This window comes from Hyperolius riggenbachi, chromosome 5 (assembly GCF_040937935.1).
Source record: "Hyperolius riggenbachi isolate aHypRig1 chromosome 5, aHypRig1.pri, whole genome shotgun sequence".
Classification (NCBI taxonomy): domain Eukaryota; kingdom Metazoa; phylum Chordata; class Amphibia; order Anura; family Hyperoliidae; genus Hyperolius; species Hyperolius riggenbachi.
The window spans coordinates 255786968-255806756 of record NC_090650.1 but is presented as its reverse complement, the minus strand read 5'-3'; the positions used below and the strand labels follow the sequence as shown (position 1 = coordinate 255806756).

The 19789-nt window shown below is 42.2% G+C and overlaps 1 protein-coding gene across 1 annotated transcript in view; it reads right to left on the bottom strand.

Moving 5' to 3' along the window:
- EXOC2 (exocyst complex component 2) overlaps positions 1-19789 on the bottom strand; it is a 290595-nt gene that overhangs the window by 106523 nt on the left and 164283 nt on the right. Inside the window, exons 13-15 of the mRNA XM_068236811.1 lie at positions 12546-12614; positions 9761-9918; positions 1266-1387 (exon numbers count right to left, since the gene is read on the bottom strand). Coding sequence (XP_068092912.1) covers positions 1266-1387; positions 9761-9918; positions 12546-12614 — 349 coding nt within the window. The remainder of the gene's footprint in view (positions 1-1265; positions 1388-9760; positions 9919-12545; positions 12615-19789) is intronic.

Sequence of the window (19789 nt, the reverse complement as noted above, 5' to 3'; positions counted from 1 at the left end):
GGTGGCTGCAAGTGCATGCAATTTAGGTAAAACAATAAAGGTGGCCATACACTGGCCCGATTCGCGGCCGTTTCGACAGCAGATTCGATCCTGGGATCGAATCTGCTGCCAATCGTTCGCGCTAAACGCACCCGCCGATCCGATTTCCTCCCGAAATCGGATCGGTCCGTCGATCGCGCTGTGCGGGAAATTACCCTCGATCGCTCGCGGGTAGGGAGCGCGTCGCTAGCGGCGGCCGATCCGATCAGGTATACATTACCTGACGCTGGCTCCCAGGCGTCTTCTCCGCATCTTCTCCGCGCTGCACCCGCTCCATCCCGGCGCTTCCTGTCACCGCAGTGACCAGGAAGTTCAAATAGAGGGCGCTCTATTTGAAGTTCCTGGTCACGGAGTGACACAGGAAGCGCCGGGATGGAGCGGGTGCAGCGTGGAGAAGATGCGGAGAAGATGCCCGGGAGCCAGTGTCAGGTAATGTATGCGCGGGGGGGGGGGGAATGGGTACGACAGGCGGCAGCGGCGGCTCCGCAGATTGTGATCGGTTTCAGGCTGAAATCGATTCACAATCGGTTTGCAGTAAAGGCAGCCATACGATCCCTCTCTGATCAGATTCGATCAGATAGGGATCTGTCAGCTGGTCGATCTAATGGCAAATCGACCAGTGTATGGCTACCTTAAGAGTAGGTAAACTAATGTTACAGAGTTTATTTAATTGGATAAACAACGCCTTTCCTGCAGTTTCACCCAAGCTTCATCAGGTTATTACTTACCAGTGCAACACAATGGCTTTTGGTAAACATTACCTGCCATTACAGCTATCAAATAGCTACACATCATCTCCTTGGGAGATACAGCATCCTAACAGGACAGTTACGGAGCAGAGTCTGGTCCCTGGCCACAAGTGGGACAAATGCGACTTCTGGCTGCCTTCTCATGATAACAACCCTACAGAACCGAGTGAGATCCGAGACCAGAGTGAGTGAGAGTAAGATCCACTTGTGGAGCTCCCAACAAGAGTAATCAATAAGTCATTATGATTTCAAGAGTGAAAATATTTTTTTACGCTGAAACCTTATAACTTCCATTTCTAATGTATAGGTGTTGTGCTGGCGATATACTAGATAATCAGCTTACAATGTGACATTGAAAAAATCTCATGTGGGTAAAAACAAATCATAAAAAGAACCTAGAGAAATAAAAACACAGATAAAAATGTTTGATGCAGTAATTGCAACACAAGATAGAAAAATACCAAGTTACATAGTTACCTTCTGCTGTATGCTGCAAAGTGACCATGACACAACGTACTCTTAAATCTAGAATGAGGTCTTGTATGGACTGTAGCATGTCATTAGGGATCTCAAGCGCAGCTAGAGAGTCATATGTAAGCCTGAAAGAGTAACACGTTTGAATAAATGTTCAGTGATTTCAGCTTACCACACTTCAGGACCAAACGAATTTTCACAAATCAGCACTGCTCCCATTCATTCGCCAATAAATTTATTACTTCTAATCACACCTAAATGATCTATATATTGGGTTTTTTTTTCAGGACAAATTAGGCTATTAGTATGTGACTATTTCTCCATTTACATCCATTATAGTTTTACAATAAACAGTGTTAAATTTAAGTTAAACCTACAAATTGTATTTGCTTATTCATCCTGGTTATAACAATGTTTAGATTATGTTCCTATCACAATGTATGGTGACAACATTGTATTTGGAAATAAAGGTGTCTTTATTTTTTCTGTTTTTCGTTTTTTGCTTTCTCATTGTACACTATTGATGATTATAAGAACTTCCTATATTAAAAAAACATTAAAGAGACTCTGTAACATGAAAAAGATCCCCTGGGGGGTACTCACCTCGGGTGGGGGAAGCCTCCGGATCCTAATGAGTCTTCCCACGCTGTCCTCTGTCCCACGGGGGTCTCGCTACAGCCCTCTGAACAGCCGGCGACAGGCCCGACTGTAATTTCAATATTTACCTTTGCTGGCTCCAGCGGGGGCGCTGTGGCTGCTTTCCTCTCCGAACTACACGGAAATACCCGATCTCAGTCGGGTCCGCTCTACTGCGCAGGCGCCTAAAACTTGCGCCTGCGCAGTAGAGCAGACCCGACGGCGATCGGGTATTTCCGTGTAGTTCGGAGCCGACAGCCGTCAGAGCGCCTGCGCAGGAGCCAGGAAGGTAAATATTACGTCACGGCTGCACGGAGGGCTGCAGCGAGACCCCCGTGGGACAGAGGACGGCGTGGGAAGCCTCATTAGGATCCGGAGGCTTCCCCCACCCGAGGTGAGTACCCCCCAGGGAATTTTTTGAGGTTACAGATCCTCTTTAAAAAATAAAAAAATATTAAAAGCACATAGACTTTTAGTGATACAGGAGACAGTGATTCTCAATATGTCTGTTGACTGGGTCTTTTTTTAATATAGTGAAGGAGTGACTTATTTGATTGAACATATATTATTATAATGACGAGGCTCTGGAGCACTAAGTTATGGTATTGAACACAATGTCATGTTTGTAAGATTTTGAATGCAGGTATATATATAAATGGCTCTGGGGGCCCCAGCTTTAGAGTTATGTTCGGAATTATTTGCAGTCATGCAAGAGTATCGTTGTGTTTGTCCTGGGGAGGTAAGTCCACTCTTACCCCCTATCTTATTTGTTTTTATCTTTGATCAGATTTTATCCTGTTTGTGCCTCTGTTATTTCTATATGCTGAGTAAAACAGTCAGTAAAAGGGAATCGCGCATGCCTTTACATTACAGCCAGTTGCCAAGCAAGTGACGAGCAATGCAGCTCAGCCAGTAATTGTAACACTGATACCTGAACTTCAGCAAGCAAAGATCTCTCCTGTTCCCAGTGAGGCTGCTGTCTATAGTGTAAAGCCAAGCAAGATTCCCTGCCCAGTGATCATGTTAAGGGGTCCATACACTGGTCGATTTCAGCCATCATTCGATCGATCGATTCTATAGAATCAATCGATCAATCAGAAATCGATTCTTTCAAATGCATCGATCGATCTGTGGCCGATTTCAATGTATTTGATCTATCTGACAGAATGGAAGCTTTAGGTCGATCTGCTGCTGGTAGCAGATCCATGGCCCATAGAGATGCATTGGATCTAATGGTGCACTAATGCATTTAGATAGATTCTGAAATCTGTTCCCAGTGTGTGGCACACATCAGATAGATTCCTGTCAGATTCAACTTTACAGGTATCCGACAGAAATCTATCTGATGGTCAAATCTGCTGCAAATCTATAAGTGTATGGCCACCTTTACTCAGCACACATGGAATGTGAAGTTAACTGCAGATTTTTCTGACCATTACTAAGAGCATGCAAGTATTTTTATATTATTCAGTTCACATTCTACTCTATAGTCATTCTTTGGTTTATATCTGTTTTGACAAGAGACAGACATTGGCAGCCAGCATTTCCTGTGATACACAGAAATCTCACCCTATAACGACATTATCTTTATTAGCGCCTTAAAATAAAATAATTATGGTCTGTGTGGGTTACTGGAGGAAGAAAGTATGTAGGTAGAAAAAAACAAAGTCTTGTAAAAGTAATACCTTTTAATGGCTAACTGATAAAGTTAAATAATGCAAGCTTTCTGGGATCTAGTCCCCTTCTTCAGGCATATTTCTAGATGTTAGCTGTAGTAAAACACTGATGCAGGGAAGCTGCATGAAGATGGCAGTTGTACTGGTTGCTGTTTAGCAGTTAGATGTCAGGTGATCAGCAGGCTGGAGCCAGTGAGCTTATGCAAGCAAACATGAAATCTAGCAGGTTTCTGAAGATAGTGAAGCCAAGTCAATCATGTTACATAAGGAGTCATGAATCCCATTCCACAATTTAAACCTTCTGTTAATGTCTTGAACATTTTCATAAATTTGTACTCAGAAATCTTTCTTGCTTGTTCATTTTTGAAGTTACCCTTAAGAATAAATACTTTTAGATCTTGCATGCTGTGTCCTGGTTCGCAGAAGTGTTGGCCCACTGGTGTGTCCATTTTACCCTCATTAATTTTAAAGCGGTGATGGTTCATTCGTGTGCGAAGTTTTTGTCCTGTTTCTCCTATATAGATACCTCTTGAGGGGCATTTCATGCAGCGTATCATGTATACAACATTGGATGATTCACAGGAAAATTGGTCTGATATTTGATGATATTTCTGTGAGTTTGGTATTTGTATTTGGCTTGTGCACAAGATATAAGGGCAGGTCTCACACCTTGCGTTATTACAGGGTAATGTGCCTGGAGTTTCTGGTGTAGATAATGCACTTCTGATAATCATTTGTCTCAAATTGGGAGGTTGTCCCAATTTGAGACAAATGATTATCAGAAGTGCATTATCTACACCAGAAACTCCAGGCACATTACCCTGTAATAACGCAAGGTGTGAGACCTGCCCTTATATCTTGTGCACAAGCCAAATACAAATACCAAACTCACAGAAATATCATCAAATATCAGACCAATTTTCCTGTGAATCATCCAATGTTGTATACATGATACGCTGCATGAAATGCCCCTCAAGAGGTATCTATATAGGAGAAATAGGACAAAAACTTCGCACACGAATGAACCATCACCGCTTTAAAATTAATGAGGGTAAAATGGACACACCAGTGGGCCAACACTTCTGCGAACCAGGACACAGCATGCAAGATCTAAAAGTATTTATTCTTAAGGGTAACTTCAAAAATGAACAAGCAAGAAAGATTTCTGAGTACAAATTTATGAAAATGTTCAAGACATTAACAGAAGGTTTAAATTGTGGAATGGGATTCATGACTCCTTATGTAACATGATTGACTTGGCTTCACTATCTTCAGAAACCTGCTAGATTTCATGTTTGCTTGCATAAGCTCACTGGCTCCAGCCTGCTGATCACCTGACATCTAACTGCTAAACAGCAACCAGTACAACTGCCATCTTCATGCAGCTTCCCTGCATCAGTGTTTTACTACAGCTAACATCTAGAAATATGCCTGAAGAAGGGGACTAGATCCCAGAAAGCTTGCATTATTTAACTTTATCAGTTAGCCATTAAAAGGTATTACTTTTACAAGACTTTGTTTTTTTCTACCTACATATATTGTTTGGCTAACACGGTACAGAAACATTTTTACTACTATCATTATGGAGGAAGAAAGGAAACTGAAAAAAATACAAGTGCCACACACAACAGCAGCAATAGCAGCAGCGAAGATGCATGGCTACAATGGACTCACCTATTGAAAGTCAGGCCTTGGGTCTGGACCAAATTTCAAATATATTTTAATATCTGCTTTAAAGGATACTTGAGGTGACATGGGACATGATGAGATAGACATGGGTATGTACAGTGCCTAGCACACAAATAACTAAGCTGTGTTCCATTTTTTCATTCTCCTGAAAAAGTTAAATACCAGGTATGTGGCGCGAAACGGACCGCCACCCTCTCCAGAGAAGCCCTTCTTGAATGGGAACCCCCGGACAGCCCCAACCCAACACCGGGCTCTCCCCTGTGGGATGCTGTCACTGCACACATCGAATACCTCTCCACCAAGCGAGCACCAAACAAGCGCCGCCACAGAGGAAGGAGGGCGGGGGCCCAGGTCCGACTGAAAAGGAAAGGCCTACGCTCGCCTGTCCCTGCCATCCTACTAGCAAACGTCTGCTCGCTCCCCAACAAACTGGACGAGCTGCTTCTCCTTCTCGACAGCAAACCCCAGATCAGCAAGAACACCCCTGTTCTCTGTTTTACCGAGACCTGGCTGTGCGAAAGCATCCCCGACGACTCCCTACAGGTACCAGACTACAACCTCCTAAGAGCAGACCGTGACGCAGCCCTCTCTGGGAAAACGAGAGGCGGCGGAATCTGCTTTTACATAAACACCTCCTGGTGCTCCAACACCACCACTCTCCACAAGGCCTGCACCCCAGACGTTGAGCTCCTTGCCATAAACTGCAGGCCCCGGTACTCTCCGAGGGAATTCTCTTCCCTTGTCCTCGTTGGGGTCTATATTCCACCCGATGCATGCTCCAAGTCCGCCCTGCATGTACTCAGTGACTGTATCTCGCGGTGGGAAACAGCCCTCCCAGAGGCCCTGTTCATCATCTTGGGCGACTTCAATAAGGCGAACCTTCGGCACGTGAGGCCCCTCTACAAGCAGCACATCACCTGCCCTACCAGGAGCGGTAACACCCTGGATCACTGCTACACGGTTCACAAGAACGCCTACAAAGCCACCCAAGGAGCCCCCCTGGGAAACTCTGACCACAACACAGTACACCTGATCCCCTCCTACAGGAGGCTGCTAGAGACTTCAAAGCCCATCACCAAAACCGTCAAAAAATGGACTGCAGACGCCAAACTGCAGCTCCAAGCTTGCTTTGAAACCACCGACTGGACGGCTCTGGAGGCACCTACCCTTGATGAATGGGCCGAGAACATCTCCTCCTACATCACCTTCTGCGAAGAAGCGTGTATCCCGTCCAAGTCCTTCAGGGTCTACCCCAACAACAAGCCCTGGTTCAACGACAGGCTTCGCCGACTTCGGAAACGCAAAGAGGAGGCGCACAGGTCTGGCTCCTTAGAGGAATTCAGAGAAGCTAGGCTCGCCCTGAAAAGAGAACTGCGATCGGCAAAGAGGGCCTACGCTGAGAAGCTGGGGCTGTGCCTCCAGTCCACCAACACACGGGAAGTATGGAAGGGCCTGAGAGCAGCCACAAACTTCAAACCAACATCCCAAACGGCGACCCCGAGCCCTCGACTGGCGGAGGAGCTCAATGAGTTCTACTGCAGGTTCGAGCAACATTCCAACCAGCCCGTAGGCAAATCCACATCGACCTCTGACGTACTCGGCGCCCTGGCTCCTAGCGCTGTTCGGGAATCCGAGGTACTCCGGCACCTCCGGAAGCTGAATCCCAGGAAATCTTCCGGCCCGGACGGAGTGTCGTCTGTCTGCCTGCGAACCTGCGCCGATCAGCTAGCCCCTGTGCTCACCTCCTTGTTTAAGCAGTCATTATCTGATGGTACAGTCCCCTCCTGTTTCAAGAGGTCCATAATTGTACCAGTCCCAAAAAAAAACAGGCAGTTCCGAGCACAATAACTTCCGCCCAGTGGCCCTAACCTCTAACATCATGAAGCTCCTCGAGCGGCTGGTCCTTGCCCACCTGAAGAGGTCCACAGACGCCCTTTTAGACCCGCTCCAATTTGCATATAGGGCAAACAGATCCGTGGAGGATGCCATCAATGTCAGCGTGGCACACATCACTGAGCACTTAGACAGGCCGGCCTCCTATGCCAGGATCCTGTTCCTAGACTTTAGCTCAGCGTTCAACACGATCTGCCCTGACATCCTGATCACCAATCTGACACAGCTCGGAGTTGATCCCACTCTCCGAGCATGGATCAAGGACTTCCTGACAAATAGAACACAACAGGTGAAGCTCGGCAACTATTACTCCAGCATTCGAACCACCAATACTGGGGCTCCACAAGGCTGTGTTCTGTCACCTCTACTGTTCTCCCTTTATACCAACGACTGTATCTCATCCGCTGACTCTGTGAAGGTCATCAAATTTGCGGATGACACCACCATTATTGGCCTAATTGGAAGCAACGGAGAGCATGAATACCGGAGCGAGGTCGAGAGAATATGCAATTGGTGCAGGGAGAACAACCTAGTTCTCAACACAGCAAAGACTGTTGAACTAGTTGTAGACTTCAGGAGGAACCCTCCCCCCCCCTCGCCTGTCCTCATTGGAGGAACAGAAGTTTCTATAGTGTCATCGGTTCGGTTCCTCGGCACGACTCTCACCAATAATCTGAAATGGGGGCAGAACACCACTAAAATTCAAAAGAAATCCCAACAGAGGCTGTTCTTCCTGCGCCAACTGAAGAGATTTGGCATGCCACGGGAGCTGCTGGCCAGCTTCTATACCGCCACCATAGAATCCATCCTCTGCTCCTCAGTCATTGTTTGGTACGCGGGTGCATCGGCCAGTGATAAACATAAACTGCAGAGGGTCATAGCTGATGCAGAGAGAATCATCGGGTCTCCTCTTCCACCTCTTGATCTCCTCCACTCCGCTAGATTGAGTAAGAGGGCCACCATGATCTCCCGTGACCCCTCTCACCCTGGCAGCCACTACTTCAGGCTCCTCCCGTTGGGCCGCCGCTTCAGGACTATACCATCCAAAACCACCAGGCGGAAGAACACCTTCTTTCCCCAGGCCGTTCGGTCACTGAACTCTGATTTTCCCCAGTCCGGCCTGCACTCATAATTGCCGGGTCGACAGCTGGTCCCCGTCGCTGCCTCCTCTGTATATCTGATTACTGCATTTCAAATTGTATGTGCTGTTGTATCTGTCTATGCCATGTGTACCACAAATAATTCCGATTATGGCTCTTGCTGTACTTGGCGAAATAAAACTGATTCTGAAAGTGGCTGACTCAGTCCCGACTCAGACAGGAAGTGACTACAGTGTGACCCTAACTGGTAAGAAGTTCCAACTATAAAACACTTTCCTAGCGGAAAATGGCTTCTGAGAGCAGGAAAGAGATAAAATGGGTCAATAGTTCATAGATTTTAGCTCTGGCATACTTCAATGAATGTGTCATTGAGCAAAAACAATAGAACTGTTAAAACTTAAAAAGTAGATTTAAACATAAAATAAAACCGTGGAATATCTTAAAAAGTCATTTCAGGAGAAGGCAGATAGACAATAGTTTATTTCATTCTTTGTTCTATTTTCTCCTAGGGTGTCCTTTAAAGGGGACCTGCTCTAAAATATAAGCAACAGCATAAAAACGCTTAAAGGGAACCCGAGGAGAGAGGGATATGGAGGCTGCCATATTTATTTCCTTATAAACAATACCAGTGTCCGAGTGATAACCCTGGAACAAGCATCTCAGTAATCCAGTAAAACTGTTGCATGCTTGTTCAGGGTCTATAGCTAAAGTTTTGGAGACACAGAATCAGGAGGACTGCCAGGCAACTGGTATTGTTTAAAAGGAAATAAACATGGCAGCCTCCATAGCGTACAAAGGAAATTGCTGCCAGGAGACTAGGACGCAGGATACAGCCAATATACAGCTTATCCTGCTGCTGCACAAGTCCCGGTGGCATTAATTACTATTCCCCCTCCAGGTCCACGTGGATGGTGGGGAATGATGTAATTTAGCGGGCGATTTACAGTGTTTTAAAAGTAACTTCAGCTCCGTCTACTGATGGCGCTAAAGTTACTCACCGTGCGCCGCTATAGCCGTAATTCCTATAACGGTCTATGGTGGCTGCGCCCAAATCTCTTGCGCTGATTCCTTGTGTTCGCCTCCATATCACTCTTACCTCGGGTTCCCTTTAAAACAAAACAAAACATTTGTTTGTTACAGCTGATACAAATTCTGCAATAAATCTGCAGTGTGTCTACTCCTGCTCTCATGGCAGAAGACATACTTTTACAAATTAGCTGCTCTGCCTTGGCAGTCAGCTGACACAGCTGAAGAGATTAAATTACAATTTGAGATTAGTCACAGATGAGGGGGATTAGACAGGCTAAACTCTCTAAATACATGCGGGGTGCATTTCTTTATGTTTTCCTGTCCTGTGCAAGAGTTCAGGTCCACTTTAAGCAAAGGAGAACAGTCAAAATCATAACCATGTACTTCCATTTAAAATCAGTGCTTATGTACTACTAGTTAAAAGAATGTGCTCTGATGAAGATAACATCCAGCCCTTGTTGTAATGTCATTTTACCTGATAGTCTGAACAACATGCGCTAACCATGGACCTGACAGTTCACTCTTCATTTCCCAGCCTCCATACTGCTTCAAGTCCTCTTCACTGAGCGTAAATGGCAGCAAGGCTCCGCGAATAAGCTTCACAAGAGACTGCATCACTTCCTGAATCATTTTCTGCAGATTACAAGGTTGAGAAATATAATATTAATATATATATATATCCACATATATACATATATACACTCACATATATATACAATTTTTTCTCACTATTTTCTGGCATATAAGACTACTTTCTAACTCAGGAAAATCTTCTCAAAAGTCGGGAGTCGTCTTATATGCCGTCTGCGGTTGCCGCATATGGTGGGGGAAGTTAAAAAATGTCCGCTGCCACATCCCCACCATATGAAAGCAGCAAGGGCAGTGCTGTACAAGTATGGTAGAAGAAAATCCAAATGGCAGGATTGGTGGAAAGAAGTGACTTAACACGGTTCTGATGACGAGGTGAGGGGGTACTTAACTAGGAAGGTGTACGTGAAGGGCGGAGCAAGCTGCAGGCTTCCGGGACATGGAAAAAAAAAAAAAAAAAAAAAAAAAAGAGCGTTGCTGTGCCCAGAAAAACACGCCTCTTTCACTCGTCTGGCCTGCCCTAGTATCCCATTACCATACCTCCTTCTCTGCCTCTCAGATCTCACTTCTGAGGACTGCAGCGAAGCGGCACAGGCGCGCATGTGCGAGATCTGAGAGGCAGAAGAGGAGGTAATAGTATATAAGGGAGGGCCAGACGGGTGAAAGAGTCGTGTTTGTGCTACGGCTTTGATAGTCTTGAAGGCAGGAATGGCTGACCAATCCAAGCAAGCTTTGTATACAGCAACCAGCCAATCACTGGTAAGGTACATCGCTTGCCGTGATTGGCTGATTGTTGTATACTGTGTACCACATATAGTACAGCGCCAGTATCTGTACCTGTTTATACAGTATAGCACCAGTACATACAGTACAGTATACAAATTGTTAAGAGGAAAAATAAAACAGTCAAGACGGATAGTCTTATATGGAGAGTATATCCCAAAATTTACATTTTAACTTGAAAAGTTGTTGGGGGTTGTCTTATTACCCGGAAAGTGTGCAAGTGTGTGTGTGTGTGTGTGCAAGTGTGTGTGTGTGTGAGTGTGTGTAAGGGTGTGAGTGTGTGTAAGGGTGTGTGTGTGTGTAAGTGTGTGTGTTTAAGTGTGTGTGTGTGTAAGTGTGTGTGTGTGTAAGTGTGTGTGTGTGTAAGTGTGTGTGTGTGTAAGTGTGTGTGTGTAAGTGTGTGTGTGTAAGTGTGTGTGTGTGTGTGTGTGTGTGTGTGTGTAAGTGTGTGTGTGTGTGTGTAAGTGTGTGTGTGTGTGTGTAAGTGTGTGTGTGTGTGTGTAAGTGTGTGTGTGTGTGTGTAAGTGTGTGTGTGTGTGTGTAAGTGTGTGTGTGTGTGTGTAAGTGTGTGTGTGTGTGTGTAAGTGTGTGTGTGTGTGTGCGTGTGTGTGTGTAAGTGTGTGTGTGTGTAAGTGTGTGTGTGTGTAAGTGTGTGTGTGTGTAAGTGTGTGTGTGTGTGTGTGTGTGTGTGTGTGTGTAAGTGTGTAAGTGTGTGTGTGTGTAAGTGTGTGTGTAAGTGTGTGTGTGTGTAAGTGTGTGTATTCGTATAATCCTAATCATACAAGTAAAGCATATAAGGAAACCTAAAAGTGAAATATCCCATAACAGGACATAAGCAAGCAAACAAAAATGTACAAATGACACAACAAATCAGACCACAGATCCATCACCATACTGTTCAGAACAGAAGGCACAGTCTGAATTCTGAGAAAATTTTACAGCAATAGAATTCTGGGATTCAGGAACTGGTAAATGGAAGATTCTGACAAGAAAAATAAGTGATATTTTTATAGAATAAGTAAAGAAGCTTAAACACCGAAAAAAAATCTCATGATTAGGAACAAATCGGTGCTTAAATTTGGACTTTAAGTTTGTTCTATCCTTAAACCAAGGAAATATGCAAATGAACACTGTTCTAGTAGTACGTCTATCATATACAGTGTGTGGGTTGTCTGTGTGTTGTGTGTGTGTACAAGCTGTAAGATTTAAAGGGTAACAGCTGTAAGAGTTATTAAAAACATTTCTCTGTTCTCTTCTGTTCCCCTACTTTGTCACGTAAATCGCCGCTGCAGCTCAGTCCTGGTTGCCCGGGTTGGGTGGTAGTACGCAGGCGCCTGCGGCCTGGAGTCATTGTGCACACATGCAGAGAGCACTCCTTGCCGTGGGCTCCTGTGCACTACCGCTTGACCAGGACTGAGCGATTTAGGTGTCAGGATGATGGTGGAGGAGAAAGGGGGGCATGAGGACTGCACCCAATAAATGCCTGCTCCAATAGATTTTAATAACTCTTTCAAGCTCTTGTATCCTTTAACAAAAAATACTGATACAATTTTTAATAAATGCTATATACAGGAGAGTATACTGTATATGAGAACAAGTCCTTGATTGAACAATTTAGAAAATGTCCTATAATAATCCAAGCAGCTTAGTGTGCAGATCAAACAGTTCCAATATAAATAATGCACAAACAGTGTGCTATTTGCACATTGATTATGTGAGGATGTGGTAATCACCCTCTAGGATGTACTTATTCACTTCACTTTTTCATGAATATAAAAATTGTTAAACAGCTAATAAAATACAGTAAATTCTAATACTCGGGACAAAGAATCTTCCTGTGGAAGAAGATAACACATCCATGGCACAGTGAAGTAGCGTTACCATCTTACCTTGAAATCATTTGGTTTTTGTTTTGCATTCTTTCTGTATTTTTCCATTTGTCCAGATTTTTCTGCTGTCTAATTAAAAAAACAAAAGTGTTCATAAGCACAAATATGCATATAGTCCATCCTATTCACTTTTTTTTTCAGAGCGATCTCGGTACACAGTGAACATAACATTTACTGTGAAAGCCTGTGAATGGGTAGTTTCCCACACATTCACAGCTTCACTGGAAAGTAAGTTCCGGGTATTCACTTATCAGTTATAGCTGAAGATTTGTTCTGTGAATCTTTAAAATGATGTTTAACATGGAGTTTATAGACAATTCTTAAATGGATGAGATTCAAGCACTATGCCAATCACATATAAGGCTAACTTATCAAGATAGATGCAAAGAATACTGGAACAAAAGTGAACTGAAGCAAATTATAACACTCATTGCCATAAATTCCTCATTTCATCCTTCCAGATTTTCATTGATGGTAAAGGGAACTATGCAACTACTCACTGATTTTCATATATAATCAGGGGCATAACAATTGCCCCCACAAGAGTGGCAGTTTCTTCATCTGCGCAAAGTCTGACTGCAGCAGCTACCCCCACTGCTCTCTGCTGTAGGAGCACAGGAGGAGGTGGGCAGGGTCAGCTCGGTGCACAGAGGGAAAGATTGTCTGGTGCCCCCTCATAGCACTTCCCTTGCTAGCGCTTGTGGGTGATGACGGGATAAAGGGAAGAGATTAGACAAAACACAGAGTGCTGTACAGTCTATCATTTTATAAAATCACCAGAAATGGAGTATTCCTGGCTGATAGAGGCAGGTCCTAAGATGCAATAAATTAATTAGTTGCTAATCCTGAGATCATGTGAAAACTTTATTACTCTATACATAAACAAATGTGGATCAAAATGCAAGTGCATGAAGTGAACCCTTAATGTTACCGCTCCCCACTTTTGACATGGGATTGCTGGAGCTCTTATTAATGGTATCACCCTGGTGTACAGGATCTTCTCAAAAAATTAGCATATTGTGATAAAGTTCGTTATTTTCTGTAATGTACTGATAAACATTAGACTTTCATATATTTTAGATTCAAATACACACAACTGAAGTAGTTCAAGCCTTTTATTGTTTTAATACTGATGATTTTGGCATACAGCTCATGAAAACCCAAATTTCCTATCTCAAAAAATTAGCATATTTCATCCGACCAATAAAAGAAAAGTGTTTTTAAAACAAAAAAGTCAACCTTCAAATAATTATGTTCAGTTATGCACTCAATACTTGGTTGTGAATCCTTTTGCAGAAATGACTGCTTCAATGCGGCGTGGCATGGAGGCAATCAGCCTGTGGCACTGCTCAGGTGTTATGGAGGCCCAGGATGCTTCAATAGTGACCTTAAGCTCATCCAGAGTGTTGGGTCTTGTGTCTCTCAACTTTCTCTTCACAATATCCCACAGATTCTCTATGGGGTTCAGGTCAGGAGAGTTGGCAGGCCAATTGAGCACAGTAATACCATGGTCAGTAAACCATTTACCAGAGGTTTTGGCACTGTGAGCAGGTGCCAGGTCGTGCTGAAAAATGAAATCTTCATCTCCACAAAGCTTTTCAGCAGATGAAAGCATGAAGTGCTCCAAAATATCCTGATAGCTAGCTGCATTGACCCTGCCCTTGATAAAACACAGTGGACCAACACCAGCAGCTGACATGGCACACCAGACCATCACTGGCTGTGGGTACTTGACACTGGACTTCAGGCATTTTGGCATTTCCCTCTCCCCAGTCTTCCTCCAGACTCTGGCACCTTGATTTCCGAATGACATGTAAAAGTTAGATAGGAAATTTGGGTTTTCATGAGCTGTATGCCAAAATCATCAATATTAAAACAATAAAAGGCTTGAACTACTTCAGTTGTGTGTATTTGGATCTAAAATATATGAAAGTCTAATGTTTATCAGTACATTACAGAAAATAATGAACTTTATCACAATATGCTAATTTTTTGAGAAGATCCTGTACACTGGTGTACTAGCAGGCTAAACTTCTAAACAACTTAAAGAGAGCGCTCCTAAGGCACTGTAATCATCGAACCACCCCTCCCACTAACGCGTTTCACCCACCTAGTGTACGTGCTTCCTCAGGGTGTATATGAGTCCATAGAGGCTGAGAGAGATACTACACTTAGGACGAGATAATGACACTTAAACAGCGTACTGTACCCGGTTGTATGTATTCAGGCTTCACAAATTGTATTTATGCCGACTCCTCTCCTTTGGAAGAAACAGGGGGAATGCAATCTCTATTGTGATTATTAATGACTAATATTGAAGGATGTAACCTATATTTGGATGAGAAAAGCCTCTTAAGAAATGGCAAATTGGACTATGAAATGTGAGTCAGATGTTAAAGAGAAACCGTAACCAAGGAGTGAACTTCACCCCAAGATAAATCTTTACCTTTTCACAAACTGATCATCAGGGGCCTCTGTATGGCTGATATTGTGGTGAAACCCCTCCCTCAGTGAGATGTCAGGACTATGGTACTCATATCACATTGTGGGAGCCTTGTTGCATTGTGAGAAATAACCGCTGTTTACAGCTGTTTCCAACTGCCAAAAAAGCAAGCAGCGTCTCCTTCCACTGACATTACCTGCCACCATTAAAAATGTCACCATGTGATGTCAGAATGTAAATCAGGGAGAGGAAAGATTTTACAATGAGTAAATACTGACTAAATCATTTATACATAATTATTGTAAAAGTGAAGCACTTTTTTATTACATTATTTTCACTGGAGTTCCTCTTTAAGCTGTGCACAGAATGATTTTTATTACCAGCCCAGATTTGACATTCACTTATATGTTAAATATGTTGCTATTTGTAGTTAACATGGGCATGATATACAGTATACATAACTATTAAAGATTTTTTTTTTTACTTTTCTAAAATACATACAGTGGAGTGATTGGATCACCTGATCACAATAAGCACAACATTTAATTGGAGTACCATGTTCTGAATTACTTATATTTAAAATATGGAGATGTCAGCAACCGAGCCTCACACCCACACTGTACACCAGTAGGAGAGCAGAACACAGTACTGATTGATCTGGTGTTAAATTTCACAACTGCTCAGTGCTCTGAATAATATAACTTTCTTTCCTTAAAGCGGTCTAACACCCAGCATTTCAACTTTGCTTTAAAAGATTGCTTACAGCTTAGAAACTATTATGCCAGATTTGTTAAGCAGAAATTCACTGAATGGGTTAAACATGACATTTTAGTTTTGCATTTAGCTAGAAATGGAGTAAAGGAACAGTTACGTACTCTGACCTTTCACATTGCTCTTCACTATGATTGGGTTATTGATTTACTGTTATTAGAAGATATGATACGCTGGAAAACAAAATAATCTTCACACTCTTCAATGGGACAAAATGTTGCACAAATGATTACTTCAAAGTAAGAGGCTACTAACGAAATAGGATATACCCAGCTAGATCCTGAATCTGCCTATTGCACAAAGTGAAACACAGTGCATGAAATAAGTTCTGAACCAGGGATGAGATGCCATAAGAAGCAGAGGCCCTGTCCACGCATGAACCAAAGCATAGACCATGTGACCACCATTTTCTAATGGAAAAAAAAGCACCCCTTTATAAGGTGACATCACTAGCAAAACCTGCTGCCAGTGGGCTATGCAGTGGTGCCTTTACTTGTCATCTTGTATTGCTTATCCTTAAATTCTGGGCCAAGCCATACTGTGCTTTCATTTCTAGAATACTTTAGCTTGAATAAAGTTAGATGGCTGGAAGGGTCACTTTAAAAGCGGTTTAAAACCCTGACATAATATTAAATAAAACATGTTTTCCTACTTTTTATATGCCATACGGTTATCATATTTGCATTTGTGCATAAGTATTATTATTTATTTAGAAATTATAGGTTCCCAAAAGTACAGTTTTTTGCTTTGTGAGACGACTTTGCATTTTATTAATAACTGGTTGTATTCATTATGTATTGAAGGCAGACATGCTTTCAGTGTCTCTCTGTCTCCAGCTGCTTCTGCACAGTCAGAAAATGTGTCACATTCCTCACTTGATACATTTAAAGAGGACCGCCAGTGAAAATAATGTAATAAAAAAAGTGCTTATATTTTACAATAATTATGTATAAATGATTTAGTCAGTGTTTGCCCATTGTAAAATCTTTTAAATCCCTGATTTACATTCTGACATTTATTACATGGTGACATTTTTACTGTTGGCAGGTGATGTAGCTGCTGCATGCTTTTTTGGCAGTTGGAAACAGCTGTAAACCGCTATTTCCCACAATGCAACAAGGTTCACAAACAGGAAACTACCAGAAGTACCACGGTCCTCAGAGTTTCATGTGGGAGGGGTTTCGCCACAATATCAGTCATACAGCGCCCCCTGATGGACTTTTGGTGAAAAGGAATAAATTTCTCATGTAAAAGGGGGTATCAGCTACTGATTGGGATAAAATTCAATTCTTGGTCGGAGTTTCTCTTTGGTAAACACAAGATAACATTATCTACAACTTCAGATGCGTCCAGATTTCAATGCACTGAACCTTCAAGCTCTGTGTGTAACCCTTCCAATACTGGTCTAGTAAAAAAAAATGCTGGTTGCATATAATATGCTGTAAATAATTTTTTAGAGCAAAGAAGAAATGCTGGGTTATATTCCGCTTTAAGAAAGGCTTTACGTGTTTTTCTAAAATGATTCAGCACTGCTCACTTACATGGTAATAGCGCTTTAAAATTTCATAACTGTATAGAATTTCAAGAAATGACTCATTACATTTAAAGGTGAAGAATGAAGGTCAGCTTTGCATTCAATGTGATACTGATGTTAGTTGCAGTTTATGATCATAAAACGTATTTATTTCTATTTAATTTTATATAGTAAAGACATAGTGGAATTAACTAACATTTTCTTTAGAGTAGCCATAATGATGACTTGTTATCTGCCCTGACTGTTGCAGGAGTAACGCTCAATCAGCAGTGGAATCTTTCAGCTGAAAAATTCAAAACTAATGGTGTATACACACATCCAACATTGATTGGTTAATTTCACTACTTCCATGTAGTCTGACAGCTAACCTACACAATCTGCTCAAAGTATTCAAATATGTTTGCCCTAATACTACATGGAAGTGGTAATATTAGCCAATCAAGATTGGATGTGTGTATGTACCTTACAGACAGGTTAGTGTTGCTTGTTAATGATTGCATTTGATTCTTATGGTGCCCATGCACAGTACAATACAAATTTTCGATTTTCCTGTTTATTCGACCAAAATGATTGAATCCAATGAAAGTTGAAAAGAATCTTTTTTTTTCGTTCAAGAAAAACAAACAATTATCCCGGTTTTTCAATAAAAATCTGATCGGACATGTTGGAAAAATCGTTATATTCGATCTAACGGAATAATCCAACTAAATTATCTAATCGAAAAAAATAAAAACATTGTACCATGTATGGGCACCTTTGGGGCAACAGTGCAAGCTTTGCATGTCATACAGACCACTACCTGAGGGTGTAATGCTTCTATGGTGAAAGGATGACAGAGAGGTGAATGACTAGTGGTGGGCGAATGATGGAACAGCTTCTTGGGTAAGCAAGAAAGCAATGCTTTCACTTGTGTGGGTCAATTAGAGATCAGGCAAGCTGGATCGTGACCTCAGTGGGCACCCGTATGCATGCTAGATTCTCTCATGAGATGACCCCCAAATAGCCACCTCAGCCAAGATCTGTCTAGTGTGTGTACAGAGCTTTACAAAAGTGAGTTTGTTAAAGATTCCAATCCACTTGATGAGTACTTAGATGGGGTGAACATAAGCAAACCTGCATGTGATGGCAGTGATCTGACTACTGGTGCTTTTTATTAGCATCTCACTGATAATTAGAAATGGTCAATGAGATCCTAATAATTATGGATTGCATGGAAATTTCACGTAAATTTGATTGTAAGCCTTTGGCAGGGTCCTCCCTTCCATAGTGTATTCTATATGATCATATGCTCCTTTTCCTTTGACTGCCTCATAAAGCCCAAAATCGCATGATCAAGTATTTTCTACCCTGTTTGCAGTGTATAGCTTTGTTGTTCTATGTTGAATAACCTTGTTATGACTGTCATCCTTTGTATCACTGTATGCATTTATTGTGCAGCGCTGTGTTATATGTTGGTGCTTTATAAATAAAATAAATAATAATAGTATGCAGCTTGGAATTAGGCCAGTCGAATGCACTCACTGATGATTTGGATCCTATGCATAAAATCTGCATGAAATTTCCACACAAGCCAGAATTATTAGCATCACACATGATCATCTCTAGTCCTGACAAAATGAATAACGACTGCATAACCAATAAGCATTGTAAAGAGCAACGAATACAGAGCAGATTTATCAGAATAATAGCAAAGAAACTGAAGCAAAAATGGAGTAGCTTCCGAGGGCAACCAATCAGATTTTAGAGATTATGTTGGCTGTAATCCAATCTTCCCACATCTACACAATATAATCATTTTTTTCACACCAAGAGCCTATTGCCAGCACTTCCCAGTGTTTTGATAAGTGCTTGCACAATAAAATCCTATGGGCTATTCCACATGAGACAGAATGGTTTGTGCAGTATTAAAATTGCAAAAGTGCAGCATGTATCATTTTTGGAAGAATAGTTTTTGAAAGTAAATTTGCTTTAAAATCACTTGCAAAAAATTATAAAATTTCTCCAAAATTGCTAATCGCTAGTGCTGTTTGGTATGAAACAGCAACTAAGGCCCAGGGCCCACTTGAGAGCTTTCCCACAAGCATAAATGCTGCGATTAAGCATGGAGGAAACGTGATTTCCTTCAATGTATTGCATGCAGCCCTGCAGTGGAATCACCTTCATAGGGTTCCACTCTTGCAGTGGCTTGCTGATCACCTTAAACAATATATACGGTATACAAATTTTAAAATGTTTTTATATCAAATCACTTGATGCTTATTTTACATGGATGTCAAGATTGTACAACTGATTCGGATTGCATATGGTTAGCCTAGATCAAGGAATTAACAACTTAAAATAGGAAACTTTTTCCAGTTTTATTTGCAGCAGTATTGACACGCAAGTCTTTCGGTGCTTTTTACCTTTCATTCAGAATACCCAAATAGCTTATGGTGACCCAGAACCACTAGGAAATTGTAGATTAACGAGATTGGAGAGCCCTTTTACTAAAAAACA